The 21,255-nt window shown below is 38.7% G+C and overlaps 2 protein-coding genes across 4 annotated transcripts in view; both read right to left on the bottom strand.

The window, feature by feature from the left end:
• Positions 1-618: 618 nt before the first annotated feature.
• On the bottom strand, positions 619-6,831 carry LOC105385162 (adenylate kinase isoenzyme 1). Of its 3 annotated transcripts, none has more exons than XM_048627205.1 (6): positions 6,676-6,831; positions 2,931-3,108; positions 2,498-2,580; positions 2,197-2,262; positions 1,230-1,400; positions 619-800 (listed from the first exon to the last, which is right to left on the bottom strand). In XM_048627205.1, exons 1-6 carry the CDS (start codon positions 6,679-6,681, stop codon positions 723-725), a joined length of 582 nt encoding a protein of 193 aa, XP_048483162.1. In that variant the 5' UTR covers positions 6,682-6,831; the 3' UTR covers positions 619-722. The 3 variants fall into 3 exon arrangements, with proteins under 3 accessions (XP_048483162.1, XP_048483156.1, XP_048483160.1); XM_048627199.1 differs by lacking the exon at positions 6,676-6,831 and adding an exon at positions 5,171-5,364; XM_048627203.1 differs by lacking the exons at positions 2,197-2,262; positions 6,676-6,831 and adding an exon at positions 5,171-5,365 and having other exon boundaries at positions 2,432-2,580.
• A 158-nt stretch (positions 6,832-6,989) lies between these two features.
• Positions 6,990-21,255, bottom strand: part of LOC105391874 — a 50,128-nt gene continuing 35,862 nt past the window's right edge. Inside the window, exons 6-13 of the mRNA XM_048627215.1 lie at positions 16,805-16,960; positions 15,847-15,957; positions 14,419-14,549; positions 13,547-13,766; positions 12,989-13,153; positions 11,623-11,728; positions 10,328-10,473; positions 6,990-9,992 (exon numbers count right to left, since the gene is read on the bottom strand). Coding sequence (XP_048483172.1) covers positions 9,867-9,992; positions 10,328-10,473; positions 11,623-11,728; positions 12,989-13,153; positions 13,547-13,766; positions 14,419-14,549; positions 15,847-15,957; positions 16,805-16,960 — 1,161 coding nt within the window. The 3' untranslated portion in view covers positions 6,990-9,866. The remainder of the gene's footprint in view (positions 9,993-10,327; positions 10,474-11,622; positions 11,729-12,988; positions 13,154-13,546; positions 13,767-14,418; positions 14,550-15,846; positions 15,958-16,804; positions 16,961-21,255) is intronic.

The raw sequence follows: 21,255 nt of genomic DNA, 5'->3' as shown, positions 1-21,255 counted from the left end.
ATTAATCAATCAATAGCAAGAACTTATTGAATCGTCACCATATACCTAGTGTATAACTTTCTCTGTTAATAAATTACCTTCGCCCTAACCATGCAATTAGTTATCGATTTTATGATTATTTTCAAACTATTAGGAAAGTACCAATATTTGAAATCAATAGGTGTGTAAGTAGGTAATTACTAGTAGTCGCTATGTTTCTATTCTATTCTATTCTATTCTCTGTGGGGGTGTAAGTACCTGCACCTGGCTCTCTCGAATGGAACCTTTGTGCATATCCCCAAGGTCTAAACTGCCTTCCTAAGCTTGGACCATTTCCCACCACGCTGGTCCACTGCGGGTTGGTGGGTTCACATATCTAGATGTGCTAGATCTAGATATGCAGGTTTCCTCACGATGTTTTCCTTCACCGTAAGAGCGATGGTATACATTGTACTTAAGTTAAAAGAACTCATTGGTACATGTCAGCGCCGGGATCGAACCCGCATCTCTGGCGTGAGAAGCGGGCGCTTACCCGACTGAGCTACCACCGCTCTTACAGTCGCTATGTTTAAAATCTCTACTTTAAACTTACTAATCATAAGATTTTATATCGAAAGTAAATATAAAGATATTTTTAACTCACGTTATAAACAGTGTTTATTACAAGTTAACAAAATTAAGTAAAGCTTAGGTGACCAGAGTGCTATGTACAAATAAATAATAATGTCTCTAATGTAAACTAGCTAAGACTTCGCTACTAGTGGGTCGATGATGCCGGTGACCTCTGCGAAGATCTCCTCGACTGGTCGCTCAGCGTTTATCTGTAATAACGGAATCACGATTAATATATAATGATATATTATTGTGGGTACATCTCACATACGCTATCCGACCCCAAGCTAGACAGAGCCTGTGATAGGGGTATCAGACAGCAGATAGGTAAGTACATCGACATTCAATGATAGGTATGATGTAGAGCCGGATCTTACTTAAAGTTTCAGGGGCTTCATAATTTTCACCACTTTTATCTACCTATACGTCTGTGCAAGTATATTGCATCAAAATAAAAGGGTGACTCAATGGCTCTTTCTGAAGAACTTTGACTTGACTTAATCTTAATATCTTATGTCCCCTAGATAGGGCAGAGGGTGCCCACGGAACGAAAGACGAACGGAAGGACATTACAATTTTCTACGGTGTAACAAAAAAAATACATAAGATTTAAACTTATAGGTGATAACAACACATACCCTCTTCAACTTATCCGGGTACTGGTCCAGCACTTTCTGGTTGTTCTCGAGGAAGGTCTTGAGCCGCAGCGCCACGGTGGCGTCGTTGTCGTCGATGCGGTTGGAGGTCAGCGAGCGCGCGCGGATACGTTCCAGGAGTGTGGCTTCTGACGCCTCGAAGTATAGGACCACCTGGGGACGGGAGGGGGTATGTTTTACGACTATTGCTAATACAGTATTGGAGATAATCGTAAACACTGGATGACAATGTTAGCAAAGAATTCGCTTAAAAGTGCCCTCAAAATACATAGATGTATTGATTGTAGGAAATAAGGTTAAGGGTTGCTATAAGTACCTACCTACATTTAGGTATAATCTATAAGTTAGCACCTAAGTTGTTCAGGATTTGAGCCTCCCCTAGTGACGTCCTACGCAACTCATACATACGCAGTTTGCAAGTTCCCTTTGCTGACTGCCAAATCTCTTCACAATGACAAATCCGCGACACGCAAAAAAAAGCAGTAATCTATGTATAAGTTCTATAACTCACACTAGGCGCAGCCACAGCAGCTTCAAACGCCACTCCATGGTCGCGTTCTCTCAGGAAGCCGTCGATCAGCACCCCGGGGCTGGACGCCGCGTGCTTCAGCACCGCCTCCTTCAGCAGCTCCAGGACTATGTCTCACCATGGGCATGGGCAAAAAGCGAGTGCTCTCCGCAGATTGGCTTATAGTCAACCACACGCTTAGAAGAAGAAGATACATCTATCTTTCTATCTATCTAGAATCTAGATGTAGAGCTCACACTGGAGTAGCAACAGCGGCTTCCAACGCCACACCCTGACCCGGGACTGCACGCCGCGGGCTTTAGGACTAGCTTGCTTCCGCAGTTCAGGACTATTGGGCATGGGCAGTCATATAGTGCTCCACCTTGACTGGCTAATTCTATCTGACCAAAGTCCAATCAGAAGCAGTTATCTATAACTCACGCTAGGCGCAGCCACAGCAGCTTCAAACGCCACCCCCTGGTCCCGTTCTCTCGGGAAGCCGTCGATAAGCACCCCGGGGCTGGACGCCGCGTGCTTTAGCACCGCCTCCTTTAGAAGCTCCAGGACTATGTCTGATCATGAGGATGGGCAGTCAACTAGTGCTCTACCTTGATTTACTAACTCTAATCAACCACACGCTAAGAAGACGCATTATATCTAGATCTCTATAACTCACGCTAGGCGCAGCAACAGCAGCTTCAAACGCCACCCCCTGGTCACGCTCCCTCGGGAAGCCGTCAATGAGGACTCCGGGGCTGGTCGCCGCGTTCTTCAGCACCGCCTCCTTTAGAAGCTCCAGGACTATGTCGTTGGGGACTAGGCCTCCTGGAAGATTAGGATGAGAGGGTTTCAGGCGATGTTTGTGGACAGTTCGATCCGGAAGGCTGATTATAGTATGCTGATAATCCGAAAAGGTCCGAATACTAAATATAATTTGCATTATGATCATTATTTTAAAATCTCACGGAGTTTGGCCATTTAAGTGGGATTTCAGGATAAACTTAAGAAAAAGTTCACTAACTACCTAACTACTTAGTAGCATTTTCTCATCATTAAAGTACGAGTTCAGTTGTTAAGTATACGAATCTCATAAGGCCACCAATCAACATAAGTATTAAGTAATAGCATCTATCACATGCTGGGCTTATATCACCAATTCATCATATAAAACTTACCCTTCTCCATAATAGCGGCAATATTCTGGCTCCTCTCCGAGCCGCTGGCCAGCTCAGCCCTCAGCAGGTCCCCCGTGGACAGGTGAGTGAAGGCGTACTTCTGCACCAGCTTCTCACACTGCGTGCCCTTGCCGCAGCCCGGCCCGCCGAGCACCCAGATTATTGGGACGTCTCCTAGCTGTGGTCATGTGAGGAAGGTGGTACAGTTGTGGGAGTTTTCGGTTGAATAGTTAGATAAGATGTCAGGATTCAGGATATAGAGCTCACTACGATGCGATCTTCTATTTTGAGGCTTATCTAAGTGCATATAATGCAATTACTCAAGTAGTTATAACGGCGGAGTTGTTTTTATAATGCCTCATAGGCTCATTAAGATATTTACGGTTAGATGAAAAACTACGTATTTTGTTATATATATTGGTAAGCTATTCAGAAGCTGTTCCCTTTTTATAAATCACTAGCTTCGCCTTAAAAAGTTTTCCCGTGGGAATTCCGGGATAAAAAGTAGCCTATGTTCTTTCCCAGGGTCTAAACCGTATGTATACCAAATTTCATTCAAATCCGTTCAGTAGTTTTGGCGTGAAAGAGTAACAGACAGACAGACAGACAGACACAGTTACTTTCGCATTTATAATATTAGTTAGGATTGATAAGTACATACTTCCTTAATTCAGCTACTCCACATCACAGTACCTACAATAATAAATTGATTTGCCCATGATAGTCTGTCTCACATGATGTGGTGTCAGTGTTGTGACATCATATCACAATATTCCCGTATGCTGTGACAAGGGCGCGCGTATAGGTATTACGTTAGTTTCATTCTCTAAATAACATTAGTGTTGTTTTTTTTATTCTTTAGGCCAGTGTTTTTCAACCTTTTTCATGACGCGACCCCCCTGGTATTAAAAAACATCTCGCGACCCCCTTGACCCTTCGGTTTTTATTAACATGTAGGTAGGTATGTATAAAGGGGCCAATTTTTTTTTTGGTTTAGTTTTATCCGCTACCATATAAAAAGTCCTAAATATAGTCAAAGTATCTTATTAGTTATGTTAAATACAGGGTGTTGCAAATAGGGTATACTTACTAAGCCGAAACCTATATGTGCAATTGTGCATCATGGTAGGTATATCTAAGCCCGAAAATGAAATCAGAATTTTATTTCATAAATTGCGGAAAAAATACCCTTTTTGCAACACCCTGAATAATTCAATTCTGTTATTATTATCAGCCTCTGGATTCACTTTGAAAAATCTGAGAAGAGTTGTTAATTTATACGTAATTTTGAAAACCATTACTTTTTGTTGGTAAGTACATAATTATAAGTACACGTCCTCGTATTACGACCTACGGCGTTACGAGGCTCGCAAGTTTTTGCGACCTCTGGCGACCCCCCTACAGAAGCTTCGCGACCCCCCTGGGGGTCGCGACCCACAGGTTGAAAAACACTGCTTTAGGCTATCTGTCTTCATATAGGTATCATCATAATTCTATAGTGCTAGCAAAAGCCTATGTCTAGATGGAAGTCTTGCGATGTTTGCCTTTCGTAGGTTTGATTATCTTCTCTTATTTGAGTCAATCCCTACTTGTAAGATTTTTCGTATATTTTTAAGACTTTACTTTTATTCTTTTGCCACTAAATTTCTACAAAGTGTTGTTGTTTATTCTAGAATAGCGTCTGCGGCCGCGCGTGCGCCACGGTCACTGTCAATGGCGTCGACTGAAATAGATTCACGCTTCTACATTGTTTGTAATGATGATAGGATATCAGTTGCTAACGCAAATGTGATTTGCATTTACATTCACCTTATCATTTGATAATTAATTTTAGTTTGATCCTTTGTTGCTATAGATAGCTACTAACCTTTTTTCAAAGGCAAGTGTTCGTTATCAGATTTTTTTTTCAGTAGCCAGCAGAAGACTCTACATAAAAAAGTATATACCTACACCTACTGAAACCTACAATTGCAACTTATGTAGCTGAATAAATCTATATAGATACCTAGATATAAGGTAATTGTTATCTTCCTATTCTTATAGAGTCTTTAGAGCGAAGCGATGTTTTGTTTTATTAATAAAGTGTGTTGGTTAATAATTTTTAGAGTAAGTAGCGTCTTCCTGCATTCACACAGATAACCTAGTTATGCTAGCAGCGTTATCTATTTTGCTGAATCAATTAAAAGAAAATTAAAATGTAAGCTGAAACGCTATAAAAGCAATGACTTAATGCTCGATACCTGAATACGAGCGACATTTCGCCTCCCAGTTTTCACTTCTACACATATGGCAATAACTACACCGACGTACACCAACAAGCACTTTGCCAATGTATAATAGCCGGGAAACCGAGTTTTCATTTAAATATCGAACTAAAACATTGAAATTTTCTACTGTTTCTATTAGTAAATACGGACACAAACAGTTCCCGTGCCAAGAAGCTTGGCTCATCGTAACTTAAATTTAAATTTTACACACTAAATAAACATAATATTTTAAACAATAGTATTAGGTAAATTATTTCTTAGGTCTAGATATATATTAACAATTTTATAAAGTCTCCTAGCTGTCTCCGACCATGGCATCGCTAGGATACTATTGTACACACCTACATCAGTACTGACATATTCTCATATGAGAATAAAGCCTCTATAAATAAACGAGATTAAAAAAAAAAAAAAAAAAAGAAGCTTGGCTCGCTATTCGCGGCGCGCCAGTTTCCGAACTGCTCTCCCGAGAACGTTATTTTGTGAAAGCCGTGAAAACGTAACAATTTTAAATGGAGTTCCATGACGCTCCAAATTCAAATGTTACGGAATTGGAACGGTCGTCATGATGCGGCAGGTATCTACTTAGATATAACTACATACTTACATAAAACTATACGGATTGTACTTAATACAAACTAGATAAAAATAGAGTAGGTAAATAAGGTAAGTACAATAATATCTTTACAGAAAGCTTTACGGTAAGCCTCTACAGAAATCTGCTTAAGGCTCCAAGAATACATTGCTTCTGAGAAGGGATCAGATTTGTTTGCACACCTCTGTACGTATCTCACTACTAACTTTCCCACAAGAGTACATGAATAGGCGTAGGTACTAGTTATAGCAATTTGATTACTTACTTTGAGGCGTTTCTATTAGAACAAGAAATTCTCCATGACTAAATTTTTATTTACTCTGTTTTAAAACAGTACGAAAAATAATTTCCCGACGAAAGTGTTCCCTCTGTACCCGGCACCCGGCGTACTTTCTTGGCATTGCGTTATCGGCCTAGTTCTGACATGCGCACAATCGATTACCGTAAAACCCACATGCAACAATAATCTTATCAATAAAGTTGTTTCATTGTGATTATGCAATCAGTTGTTTTAATCGTAATAATGCAATCGACGAATTTTGAATCCTGTTTTTATCAACAACAAAAAATTACATCAGAGGTTCGGAAAAGTTTGGAAAATAAATATTTTCTTGGCGGGAAAAATACAGCAGACTTTGTATGTACAGCGAATATAAATGTACAGCTATTTTACGTATTTAAAACAGATTAATATTAGGGTTCAGTAGATCGTTGGATAAATAAAAACACCTACCTATATATTTTTCAAATCCGAATCCTTTTCTCACAGAATCTTACTATTTTCACTAACCAGAAAATTTTACCAAGATCTTTCAGACACTTTCAGCTCAGCATTAGTTAAAATTACGCAATGCAAATATAGGTAAAAGAAAATGGAACTTACCGCCATAATTTAAAAATAAATTGCCGTATTTTTATTTTTAAATCACCGTCACCAGCCAGTCAGTCCAGGCGGAGCTCACAGAATCGACTGCGGTCTTTTTCAGGCGGTCAAGGCCACGGAAACTGTGTCAGACAGCCAACAAAGCATTTCATCGGAGCAGTAGAAAAGCGCTGGCTTTTCGAAGCTTTTCTTTGGCGGGAAAACTGATAGGTGCGTACAAGGATTAAACTTATAGGTTATGTATAGATAACTAACTACGTCGCGTTGTTTTAATTTTATTATATTTTCTTACGTGTAAGAATGAAACACACTGATAATATAAAATGTGCTCGTATATTCAAAAATATAAGACAAAACATTTTCTAAATAGGTAGGTACGCTCGGTGTTTGTACAATATAAAGTTTTAATATTATCTAAGTAAGTACTTATGGATAAATTTTTTTCACAGTGCCTCTCCATTGGACCATCCACACATTTACTTATCCAAATTTATACAAGTTAAAAACATAAAATCATCTAAAATTATTGTGTAGGAATCATTAGAATTAAGGCAATCACTTTAAAGTTTTTATTGTTGTTTTTGATAATTTGTATGAAATTCCTATTAATACTTAGGTAGCCTTTTTGGGTTGGTCTGCATGATTTAACATTTTCAGTAACTACTTACCTATTTTTTTTCAATAAACGGTAATTTAATTATGAACCAGCATGGGCGGCTTATGGGTATAGTACAGTCAGCTCTGCTTCATACGTAGCTAACACTTTTGTATCTTGTCAATCACACAATCCGGTTTCTTAAGGTGAGTATAGACTACAACATTTTGACGAGCATCAGACTACAGCATTTATGCGTAAATGTAACGTTCTTACGAATGGTAGGTACAATACAGCAAACGCATGATAAAAAGTTCGTAAAAGGATGATACACCAGCTATAACATACCAGAGAGCGGCTCGTTGTCTTGTCACAAGTAAAGGTTGTAGTCTATAACTACTCACCATTAGTTTGACAAGGTACCGAAGTGTGTGTATAGTAAAGTTTACCGTAACTCCAGGTTATGTTCAGGAAATGTGAAAGTTTATTTTAATCTATGCCACCTCTAGCGGAAACTATTAAGAAACTTTTGACAGAAAATGTAAAGTACCTATGCAGAGGTAGATAATAATATGAGGATAGATTACGGACAGCGATATTTTTATACGAACTAGATGGAGTGTACCACTTCTAAAACTGAGGTCTTATTTTGAATTATTAGTTCGTTTAGAAGATTTGTGGCTAAGTAGGCCATAAAAAAATGTACATAATTATATGTCACTCACCATGTTGATCGTAATATCGTTAATTTAAGGCAACGTACGGTCATATGCAGATAAACTTGACCCCGTCTTATAGTAACAATGCACCTGAGAGGGGTCAGATTTCTCTGCCTTATACAACAACTTGTTTTCCTCTCCCGTAAAATAGGTAACCGATACGTAATAAATAATTTAAGTGCTCAACTATTTGTGATATACCTATACTAAAATCTAAGTTATAAACTAATAAATCACTACAACTAGCTAGTTAGGTAGGTAGGTACAGAATTTTGAAATCTATTTACTATTTTTTCTAAAGCTAAGTTGGCCCCTTGTATTTGCATTTTATGTATTTACATAATAGGTAGTTAATATAAATGCTATGTGACTAATTTGAAATAATAATTATTAAACATTACTAGGTAGGTACTTAGTTAGATACTAGGTTCATACCTAGTTATAAATACATATTTATACAGTCATATACTGTTAGGTAGAAAGGTAAGTTTCATTACTGAAATGAAAGTTAATACACTCACAGATGGAACTTTTTATTTTCACATGAGTGTATATCTTGATGGTGTCATAATATATTATGTCTTCATACAAATATCCTGATTTTCAAGTAGATTATAAGATAAGTTCGCTGCATAAAAATTTGCTATATCTTTTTACCTTTGTCAATATTTTAATTCAGATTTCATCGTGTTTAGTTCTGACCAGGATGGACTATCGAAGATATATTTCGTTTGTTTTCGTTAAAGCTGTTACTTGCGATTACAAACATGCAAGTAAGTAACTACCGTTGTTTTTTCAAGGTATGTACCTGCACAATTTTAATCACATATCATACACTATCTAGATAGAGTTTTTTTCTTTAAATACTAAGGCACTTTTCAATAAACTATTAATTTGAAAAAAAAAAAACGTTTTCACTTTTCATGTGCGTTTATTATAATTGTCACGGTTGATGTACACTTATTACGCTGGCTTCTTGTGATTTTAGATCTTAACATGGTTTTATTTAATGATGTAATACTAGAAGAGAAGAGATTTCTGAACTGCTTCAATTTATTCTGGTATAGTCATTAAAAACTTCGTTATAGTAAAGTTATTATGTCTTTTATGTTTGCTTAAATAAATAAATAATAAATAAATATTAATAGATTCCTAAATTAAATTCCAAAATCATTGGATTGGACGGAAAGAACTCGTGTTCCTTGCTTTAACGAATACGAGTTGAGTTAACTATGGACTCAGTGCAACTGGCCCGTGCAATATTAAAAACATGGACGTCGCGTTAATTTTGTCTTGAAATTTTAGCCAGTTTAATAAATGTTCATCAGATATATTATATATTTTTTAACATAGCTCTAACTAACTTCATATAATATACTTTCTTAATCTTAGCATGGTCCACTCTTTTAACCTTTAGGTAATTACGTAGGTATTATTATTTTATCACATAAAACGAATAACTTACTTATTTACTTACTTATATATTTTATATTTTAAATAGTTCATACTCTTATATTTAAATTGATAAAATAAACAAAATCACAAAGGCACTTGGTTAAGTACTTTACCTACTTACCAAATATTGCCGTATCCATACTTACGTAAATTTTAAAGTTAGAACATTACTAGTTAGTTACTTATTTAGGTATAATTAAATATAACCTTACCTATGCAATTTATTAATTAACCTAAGGACTTCGGCACTATTCACTTACTTATATGTAACGTCTTAGGTATTACATACCCGTTCTTCAAAACAAAACGATAACTTAATTTACACTTGGTCTATTCGTCTATGGGCGTCACACTTGGGCACTCAAAGTCCTGCGTAAGAGTTTGGTGTTCTGCGATTGGTCGAAATTCGACCACTATTACTTCTATATGTGTGAGTTCATGGCGATGTCCCCGGAACTCTGTTCGTACATCTTTCTCACTTGTTCGTGCGTCATTTGGGAGACTGTCGGTATTTTTGCCGGAGCGTTGTTATTTACCATTGGTTTTACCTGTGCAAAAAGTTCTATTAAGTATGATTTTATGATTGAGATGGTTAAAAAGATTCAAATAAAGGATGTGTTTAAACTTGTACTTTCAGCATATTGACGATTCAATAAACATCTAAGGTGTCCCCGTCAAACTTTAGTTAAAGTTCTTCGTAATAATATCTTAGCTGACATACCCGATGCAAACAGCAGTTTCATAAGGAAATTTGTGCATGTTGATGAGTAAATCACACCCAATGACAAACTTTTTAAATAGGCTGAGAATTGACCTTACAAGACTAGATACTCTCCCTCAGTAGTAATGTACCTATGTACTTACTAAAAACTCATCCCCTCACCTCATTCCCCTTCACGTATCCATTGCCCACATTACCGTTGGGGGCACCACTGGGCACGCCGTTGGCGCCCCCGAGTAACGCGCCCCCCATGCGGGACATGGCGTTCGCGAACTGCTGCATCGACGACATGCTTGTGTTGTTCTCTGCTGTAACGAAAGTTAAGTAAGTATTGCCCGAGCACAGGATTCGAAACCTCCGTTTACGTTTCACCAAACGCTAAACGTATTTAGTAGCCTGTCATACGTCTGTCAGTTAGTACAAAATGTATTTAAAATTTGACCCTTCGTGTAGATTCGAAAATAGTATCGAATCCTAAAAATAAATCCATACTATTTTTGAATCTACACAAACATATAGAAAAACACACTTTTGGTACTGACAAATTTGCCTTAGATTTTGACAGTAACAACTGTTGACGATATTGTTCTTTTTCCATAATAATATATGTTTGTGTAGATTTGAAAATAGTATCGAATCCTGTGATCGCTGCACAGATCTTTCAAGAAATATTAAGTTGGAAGAGGGTAGAACAAAATATATGTTTAAACTAGTGTGAGAATCGCAGTGTTTTCAAATGTTAAATGTGTATTAGTTAAATAAATAAATTTGATTTGAAAAAATAAATAAATTTGATTTGATTTGAACTGCCAATGGGAGGAATTATGCTACAGGCTATAGTGGAACTGGGCCGATAATTACGGTTAGTGGGCGTAGGATAGGCCACCACCCAGCCCGCTGAACCCGATGACCCGATGACATACGCAGTCAGCCAGGGACAGAAGTGGTAGTTTGATAAAGATGGCTTACCGCCTTAACAGACTCCTTAGCATGAATTTTTATCGTGAACGTGACGTAAAATTACTCGAAGAATTTTGTAGGGAAATTTTAGTTCTGCTACTGACCGCCAGGGGCGCTGTTCATATTTTCATACAAAATTACTCTATGAATTCTACTTCACATGAAAATTATGCTAAGGTCCTACTTATTACTACTAACATTATTGTGGTACAACCGACCGAATGGCGTAGTGGTTAGTGACCCTGACTACTGAGCCGATGGTCCCGGGTTCGATTCCCGGCTGGGGCAGATATTTGTTTAAACACAGATATTTGTTCTCAGGTCTTGGATGTGCCCGTAAAATGGCAATAGGCCCGCCCCCTATTACATTGGGACTAACATAACACTCTGGCGAAAAGTGGGTGCAGCAATGCACCTCTGCCTACCCCGCAAGGGAGTACATAAGTACAAGGCGTGAGTGCGTGTTTTTTTTTTTTTTTTAGTTTTGTGGTACATACCTGGCGGCGCGGGCATGTTGGCGAGCGCCTCCGCCTTCTCCATCTCCTCGAGCAGCACGCGGGAGAACTGCTCCTGTACTTCCGCCGTGTCCGTGTCGCCGTCCACCTGCGGGCAGGAGGTGGGTTAGGGGCTGTGTGTTTTGCCATAATAACTAGGGCACCGCTGGCTGAAGCGTGCGGGTTTATAACTACATGTTTTATTATGATTGGAAGTCGTTTGTAGGGAAAAGAATCGGTCAGAGTATACGAGGACTGAATAGTGCGTAATGGAGCCATAGGCTTGTTGAGTCTAATTTACATAGGTCCAGTTAAAACAATTTTACATCGCGCAAGAATGAGCCATTTCAAACGGGTAAGTAATACGAGGTATAAAAACGAATGGTATAACATTCACAAGGTATACGTCCATATGATATAAATTTATTAAGTATAACGATCACTGTGCATAACAAACGAAAGGCATAATTACTAAATACATAATTTCGTAAAGAATAACGTTAAAAAAGTATAATTTCAATTGATATAACGATTAAAATGCATAATGTTCATCATATTTAATGTTTATAACATATATTCTACAACGGATATAATTATCATAATGTATAATGCACAAAAAGTATAAAAGATTGTCGTATCGTATTTTCATTATTGTTGACATTACGTGGGGGGAACGCTCCGCTCCGCTTCGCTGTGCTCCGCTTTGGTTTCGACGAACATGTGCACCTAACACGCTCCTCCTCGCTTTGCTCGTCGTCGCACCTATCTTTAGGTTTTGGTACTATGATATGACATTATTATTATTATTGACGCTATATGGGGAGACGCTCCGCTCCGCTTCGCTGTGCTCCGCTTTGGTTTCGACGAACTTTGCTCGTCGTCGCACCTATCTTTAGATTTTGGTGCTAGGGGGTTTGACGGTGTTGGGTAATTAAACACAGATTATGTTATATGTTAGTATGTTTTATGAACTTTATACTAAATGATAGTATATATTTTAAACGCTATACGTAATGTATGTTATACGAATTGATATTAGTCCTCGTAAGTATTATAGATTTTGTTGTTAGTAACGTTCATTATATGTTATGAACGTTATTAATGTGAAATTATACATTTCGTTTTTATACGTCGCAATACGCACCTATTGCAAACACAATAGTTTTTTATTTTACATGTGACTGTTAGTGGCCAGAGGTCATGTCAAGTCTCCATTTAGAGCCCCCTTTAACAAACCAAGGACTACTACAACAGAGTCAGTTTCAGTTAGGTATCTATATATATTAATGTAATAATATATTCGATCAACTACAACAATGTCAGTCAGTCCTTTAAGATTCATCCATTTAAACAGTTTTCACAAACTCACAATAACAAGTCGATGCTGCGTGTCCAGACTCTTGAGCATCGGCAGCGACATCTCGCGGAACACCTCGAGGCGCCGGCGGAAAGCGCCCACGGAGTCGTCGCGGCGCCCGCGGCCCAGTTGCAGCTTGGAGCAGTCTAGGAGGACCATGCGGGGTTGGATGCGGTACTGCAGGGGTAATAAAGGATTAATTAGGTACGATGGGATCACTTCAGAAACATCCTCTCAGTCCCACTCCCCATGTAGGTTTCAATTGTTTTTATATATATTTTCTTTCTTTCTTTCTTTATAATATACAGATTGTCAGGGAGCCTCTGCTGACGATTTCTATAATCTAAACATTGTCAGAAGCCTCCGCTGATACTCCGTCAGAACCCAGTTAGAAGATTATCTATAAACCTCCTTTTCAGACGCGTCTAGCTTAGCCCCAGCGCCCCCATAAATATAGACAAAGGGAGTAAAACCTGACCCCTCTTAGTAGAATGTCACTCTTGTAAGGGGTAAGGTTTCTGTTTCTACCATTCACAGATTGTCGAATCATCCACAGAATTATCCACATACCTCCTTCTCAAAAGCTTCCAACTGCTCCAAATCCCGCGGATACGAATCCAACACAAGCCCGTGTCCACTTCGTCCACTATCCGTCACGGCGGCACGGACCAGCTTGCTGACCAGGTCGCGTGGCGCGAGGGAGCCCCCGCTGACGGCGGCGCGTGCTAGGGCTCCGTCGGACCCGAGCCCCCCGCCCGCGTCGGCGAACGCGCGGAGACGCTGGCCTAGGCTGTGGGGGAAAGGGAGGGTTAATTAATGGTTTGAAACATATAACAAAGTTGTTCTATGTTTCAAACCATTAATGTGTCTGAATTAAAGTGGGTGTCAAGGAAGATCATGTGGCGTTTTAGTAAATTTTGATATTTTTCTAAGGGTGTTGATAGCAAACACGAGACACGCACGTCTAGGGTATGCAACCGTGTCAGCATAGCGTCAGGCGCTAATAGCTCAGATTTCCCTACAGGACTAATTATTACAATTTGATGGTCTCGTCGTAAATCGTTTTTTCTGCATGTAACTGTCCCTACACCTAGCATATTTTAAACGAACTCATTTTGTTATGGTCTATCAGTGAAGCTTCAAGGAATTCCTCCAGGGGGATGTTATACATAATGAAGGGCTTAACTAGCAACCTTTTGCTCTCCAGTGGAGATTCTAAATAGGAAAGCTATCTAAAAGCATCAGTAAAACCTCTCATTCTACATTACCTGAAGTGCGTCCAGCCCTGCCGGAGCGGCGCGGCCCGCTGGCACAGCGCCGCCTTGTTGCTGCCCGGGCCGCCCACCACGAACAGCAGCGGCGGCGTCGTGGCCGCGCCCCGCACCCGGATCACTGACGCCTGGATCTAGTACCCTCAGTGCTTCTACAGCTAGCTACATTACCTGAAGTGCGTCCAGCCCTGCCGGAGCGGCGCGGCCCGCTGGCACAGCGCCGCCTTGTTGCTGCCCGGGCCGCCCACCACGAACAGCAGCGGCGGCGTCGTGGCCGCGCCCCGCACCCGAATCACTGACGCCTGGAATAGGAAGAGAGAAAATTGTTTTATTTGATGCTGCACACACTGTGTCCATAATGCTCCCACAATGTCAGACAATTTAAACGACAATGGAAAGATATGCTTTATAGGACAGTGCGGGTTATAAGTAAAGATCAGATGCGTTTACCTATGTACATAAATGATTAATTATAAAATAATACCTACCTATTCAAGTATTAATTTGATAGTCATAGAAAATATGTATGAAAGTCCTGACTGTTTCCTTAAATAAAATCATGTATAGTGAGTCATTACGGCATGGTAGGTATAAAGGTACATAGAGTACAGTAAAGTAAAGCACGGATATTGAAGGTGCACGTGGGTGGTTTTTATGAAGCAATCAGCTTAATCATTAATCATGTCTGCACAAATTATGTTTGAGGTAATATTTAAACAGTTTTCTGTGGGAAGTGTAATTAAGTAAGTACTTAACCTTTCATTTTCCATGATGCCCTATCATTGGGTTAAGAGCACTGAAAAGCTATTTTATTCTTTTAAGATTTATAAGATGCTCTATTCGATCATCATAACTAATTAATTCTTAAAAACAGTATCTATCATCTTCATAAAATGCGAAAAGTAGGTATATTTATATACTACTACCGATGTAGAGTACTTAGGTCAGCTTTGTCAATGGGACTGAAACGTCGTATATTGTAAGTTCACAGCCTACTTACGATATCCATTGACTCCGGTGATAAATGGTGAAAACCTACAAACTATCTATTGTTCACAGTTTTATGCGTATTTTTGCCCAGTCACTATACTCACGCTTTGTATTTCGGGTGTTAGTTATAAATAAATATGGGGCACTGAGTAGTGCAACCACCCCCCTGATGTTACCAATTAGGAATAGTTTTAAAGTCTGCATGTTGTAGCGTTCCTGCACAGCCTGATTATATTATAAAATATGAGGTCCTATATTTTTTTACGATAGCTCGAGAGTTCCTTCCCCTTTCCTTTCTTCTTTCTTTTTACAACAAAGGGAAAAGTATATTGCACACATGACTATAGCTACTTTATTGGTGTTTTTGTCCTATGGCACTGAAGAGGTGCAGAGGATCCAACAATAACCACCAATTCATATCCTATCCCAGCCTATCGCCGGTTTTATTTCTGGCCCCGCTCCAGCTTAGCCCGACGGCTCTAAGCTCGCTTTCAATGCCTCTGTATTACAAGCGCCTGCCATTTGTTCCTCGCCAGTCGAACGCCATATTTTCCGCATTCGTAGCTTCTCTACCGCTATCGAAAGACACCACATATAGCAGATACATACCTTAGGTGTGACAGTTCTCGTGGGCTCCACGCTGACGGGCGCCGGCAGGGACAGCGGCTCGGCGACGGGCACGGGCAGAGCACTCGGCTCTTGAGGCAGGCTGCGCGGCATCTGTGGGTAGGGGTGAAGGCATTGTTTATATCATCCAAAGTGATACCTGATCATGAGACACACATTATAATTATATCGGATAAAGTCATGCCCCAACATAGACCAGAATTTGAAATGGTTTAACTAGTTACATTGAGTAATATAGAGGATGGATAAGTCAATATTAGAGACAGGCGTGGGGTGCCTATACCTACAGGCGTAGGCGTATACTAATATGCCTTCCACAGTGACGTATGGACTGTACGTTCCTTATGGTGCACGGGGCAATCAGCGACTGAGAGTTAATCGGTCTAATCCTTTCACCACGGTGATCCGATATAGTGTTTATCACCGCCTCTCTAAATATAACACCTGGTAGATTTTCTTAGCGTGTCGGTGATAAACACTATAGCGAATAAGCGTTGACTGCCTAGGATGCCCCGGATGTAAATATTATAAGGTACATCCGGGGTATGCACATCATCTGAGGAGGACCCAGAATAGAATATAATTTTATTCAATTATCAAGAGATGAGAGATGTGTCTACCATAATACCTACAACAACCAGAAGACCTCCTTCCTTCTCCTAATAGGAAATTGCTGTGCCCTCCCGGGTCAATAAAGATCGCTTATTTATTTTTTACATCTTAGGTAAGTAACACTAATAATGGAATGCAATAAAGAATTGACCGAGCGTCGCCCAGTGGGACGTCCGAGATACCGCTGGAAGGACGAAGTCGCCAAAGACCTGAAAGAGCTGAAAGTGTATTGGCGCACTTTAATGTCGGAGGCCAAGATCCACTTCGGGTCGCTGAGCAAGCGGAGCGGAGTAAGTAAGTAATAAAGAATTGAGAATTGACCCCTTACCATATTAGGCGGCGCGGGCTCCACGCCCACGATCTCGCCCGGGATGCCGCCCGCGCCGACGCCGCCGTTGCTCTGCTCCTCCACTGCGCCCAGCACCTGCAGGATGGCTGCTCGGAAGTCTTTGTACACTTCTTCAGGGTTACGCTCGCCGTTTACCTGAGGATGGTAAGGATGAAGGTAAAATACGAATATTTTTTTTACATTGCAATACCATTGGTTAGTTATAAAAATGCCATTAAACCAGATAGATTTGTCTTCACATTTGAATCGATCTGTATCAGTAGTAATTCTGTTCTAATTAACATTAGACCGTTCAACATATTTGTAGGAATTATACAACATAAAAAAGTAATAGTGGTGGGTAATAATTAGTGTAATCAGAGCATTAAGTACCTAATATAAACTACTAACTACTTACATTATGAAACTGATAACTCTTGCAGACAACCAAAGTAAAAGAAAATGGGGTGTGCAAATGGAAGGTTAGGTCGGTAAAAGTTAGGGGTTGACCAAAAAACCGCAATTAACGTGAATTTGTATAGCGTGGAAGAGTAGCAGCCTAGGGGTTAACGCGCTGGATTTTCCGAGATGGTATGGTAAAACCTCTAGGGGATATTGGGATAAAATATAACATAATTTTACTCATTCAGTACATATGCCTCATTATTGTTGATTTAAAAATAATTATCTTTCATCTACCATTACAAAACAATGTCCAATTCATGGTCTTTTATACACAGTATATCGACAGTTTCCAGCACAAGATTCATTACTTTTTACATGTCACCTACCAATAATACAATCAATTTGGGTCGCAAAATCATACAAAATGTACGCCTCATGGCATGTCATTGGCCGCGGTCCAACTCATTTGTAGCTACCACCAGAACAACTTGTGTTCCTTGGCTACGACACTTCATCGTTGCATATTTAAATTTAATTTGGGTCACCATCGGTGTTTGAGGTGAAAAATTAAAAACATACCAAGGAAATATCGGGTCAGGGATCCCAATGAGGTTAGAACATTCTTAGAACTAGAGTTTTCTAGTATTACTTTAACTACTTATCGCTGATGGTACTACTGACCTAAAATTTTAAAAGTGATGATAATAATAAATTTAGGCTGCGATGGTTATGGTAGCATTTGCTGGTCATCTAGTTTTTCCATATTTCTATTATGTACGTAGTATCTACGACCACCCTTAACAGTTATCTGGTAGATATTGCTTTTTCATGCAATCTAAGGCCGCCGTTTAGTACTTACTGTTTTATTTATAAGTTGTTATTTTGTATCTTTTCTTTTATATTCTAAAGAGTGGTGGTTAGTTCGCTACTGTGCGTAATGGCCCGTAGCCCTTTGACATAATTTATAGTGTAGAAGTAAGTATTATTTGCCTTGTTACATGTGATGTAAGTTTAAAATAGGCATGTTCACTGGTACCTTCATGACCTTCATGACCCTGGTGGTACATAACATAATGAACTTGAGACACCGAAAATTACTTAGCATTTTGAGATTTTATAAGGTTATATTTATGATCTTTTAGTTTCTCATGAAACTTAGGATTGCTAGTGTACCTAATCGATATCATGGTTCAATTAAAACCTAGAATATTAATATAACCTTTCCTTTACAAAATATTCTAGGTCTTAGAATCAATAATACAGTAAAGAACCTAAATAAGTTATGAAAACTGAAACACACCGTGAGAACTAAGCAAGTGTTTACAACTTGGCCTCAAGAATAAATAATATTAGGTACCTAATACCTACCAGCTGGTTTGAACGTAAAAATACAATTAAAATAACATAGCATAGGTACCCCCAATCCACATACACTTTTTAAAAAATGGGCATTTGGTATCGACATTTTGTAAGTTGAACTTTTTCATTGCTCTCAGAAATTGTATGATTGAGCACAAGACTTAACACAAAAGAATATACCTAATGATAATTCTTCAATAACCTTCAGGACTAAAAGTATTTACTAAGATACAATTTTTATTTACTACTAGTAAGTAATACCGTATACTAAATTACAACCCCTGATGTAAATAATGGCACATATTTCTGTTTCTGTGTTTGTTCGTACATATTACTTATAGTTACTACAAGGTAAAATAACATTATATATTGTATGTATTTGTATGTATACTATCACAAATTCAGTACCTAGATAATGAAAGGGTGTTAACGAATTATGATGGATGAAAAACATGAGTGCTGACGATTGGGGATTGTTCGTTATAAATTCATGTAAATATGTTGTACTTAAGGAATGTTTTTTAATGAAAATCGTGAAATTGTACTTATAAGTAACGCATTAATTTTCAGAAAAATACGTCCATTTCCCTTAAATTTTCTTTTAATGTCCATTTTTAATAGCCATTTTTTTCATCATATAAAATATAAAATAATTAAACATATGAAAGAAGCCCTCCTCTTTACAAGTCAAGAATAAAAAAACTTTAATGAATGAAAATGTAAAGAGGCTTTGCAAAAAGCAAGGTAGACTAGACATAAACAACCCACCATTACCAGTGACATTGTACGTTGACCGATCCTCGGGTTGTTATACGTTTTATGTATATTATGATATGATCGATAATCGCAGTGTAGACACGGACTGACGGACAGTACTCGGGTGCAGGTTGATCAAATTTCTAGTGCTGCGGCGATTAATATAACTAAAGAAAATATGTGAGGCGCGCGCTTTAATTTGTGCTATAAATTATTTATTTCTTCTGTGTCTACATGTTTAAAAGCTTGGTAAAAATATAGTTTGTGTAGAGAGCAAATTCAAGTGTTACACCTCCACTCCATACAACGTTAATTTGTTGTTCACATGATTTATACCTAGAGAGTTGATATTATTTATGAAGGTCATAATTATAGTAACTATAATAGGTATTATGATGCAATATTCAGTATGATAACTTCCGACCTCTGTTGGATGTGTACCTATGATCAAATTACTCTTTAAACCAAGCAGAAAATCGAATGCGACAGTGGCGCCGCCCAATTCCAAAGCCAAGAGCACAAGATTCGTGCTTTATGACAAAAACCTGTGGAGGGATGATTAATAAATGAGCATCGATTTGTCACCGCCGGCTGATGGCTGATGTCATGACTCATGTCTTGCTTTCGGGGTTGTTGTGATGCGTCATGCGTGTGTGTGTTTCGACAAACATTACCGGCTGTACACAACGTGACACTACTAGAGTGTGTTATTTGGTGTAAGTACGGTGGCCTGCGCCTAAAAGTATACAGGCGGAGTTTTTTAAAAATCGATCCCTGATGATTAAGGGACCAGCTACATCTGTTATAAATTCGGGGACGTGTTGTGTGTGATATGTGTAGCAGTGGTGTTTATGTGGATGTGCTTGAGCAGCATATGAGCTTGAGGTCGATATTTTAAAAACTCCGCCTGTATACTTTTAGGCGCAGGCCACCGTACATACGTCGATCATTATATTATTATATATCCACCTAATCATAAAGAGCTACCTAATAATAATATGTGGGGAAATCTCACATACGGATCCGACCGCAAACTAGGCTGAGCCTTGTAATATGGGTGATACCTATATCTACAGAAATACATAATTAGATACTCGTACAAATTCTGTCCCAAGTCTTTAAACAAATATCTGCCTCAGCCGGGAATCGAACACGTGACCTTCGGCATAGCCTTCGGAGTTACTATAAACACCACTGTCGTCAACTAGGTAGGTACCTATACAGGGTGTTGTAAAAAGGTTATACTAAGCCGAAACCAGCATGTGCAGCATGTTATATCTAAGCCCGAAACTGAAATCAGAATTTCAAAATTCGCGAAAAAGTAATTCATTTTCCATAGAAACTTAATTGGTCACGTGACTTTTTTAATATAGAATAGAATAGAATATATTTATTGACAAAAGCTTAGCCTATTACAACATGTTTATGATCTAAATAAGTAGTGTAATATTGGGCATTCTAGATCACTCTCAGTCGCTTCGCTCCTTCGCTCGCTTCGCTCGCCGTGATCCAGAATGCCCAATCGGTTTTACGTTCGATATCTAATAATTGTCTCTTCCGTTGACTTACTAAATGATCTTATTCATATACAGGGTGCTTTTAACTTTACATTACTTTGAATATGTATTTAACTTTACTATGAAACAGCTCTTTTATTTTTCCTGATTTCAGAGTTGGTTCCCATAATTAAAGTTATACAAGTATGACCTATGTACATTCACCTGCCAACGGGGTGACCACTAATAAACAAGCATTCTGTATTTAACATAACTAAATACACTGGGTAACATTACTGCCTTATTTCCAACAGCAAATAGATGGTTATAGGGCACCATGATGATGCTAGTATTAAAAATATACCAAAATTACTCACCGATATAAATTTTTATTCACGCCGCAACACACATCACATAACACACATTTTTTTTTTT

The sequence above is a fragment of the Plutella xylostella genome, chromosome 4, assembly GCF_932276165.1.
Source record: "Plutella xylostella chromosome 4, ilPluXylo3.1, whole genome shotgun sequence".
In the NCBI taxonomy this organism is placed as follows: domain Eukaryota; kingdom Metazoa; phylum Arthropoda; class Insecta; order Lepidoptera; family Plutellidae; genus Plutella; species Plutella xylostella.
Note: the sequence above shows the minus strand (reverse complement) of the source record. Positions and strands in the feature narration are given on the sequence as shown.

Coding starts and splice junctions, on each gene's coding strand:
- LOC105385162 (XM_048627203.1), bottom strand. CDS start 5,290: ATGAAAACTCGGTTTCCCGGCTATTATACATTGGCAAAGTGCTTGTTG. Junction 3,109..5,170: donor GAAATGTCGCTCGTATTCAG/GTATCGAGCATT, acceptor ACATGACCACAG/CTAGGAGACGTCCCAATAAT. Junction 1,401..2,431: donor CTGCTGTTGCTGCGCCTAGC/GTGAGTTATAGA, acceptor TCCCGTCCCCAG/GTGGTCCTATACTTCGAGGC.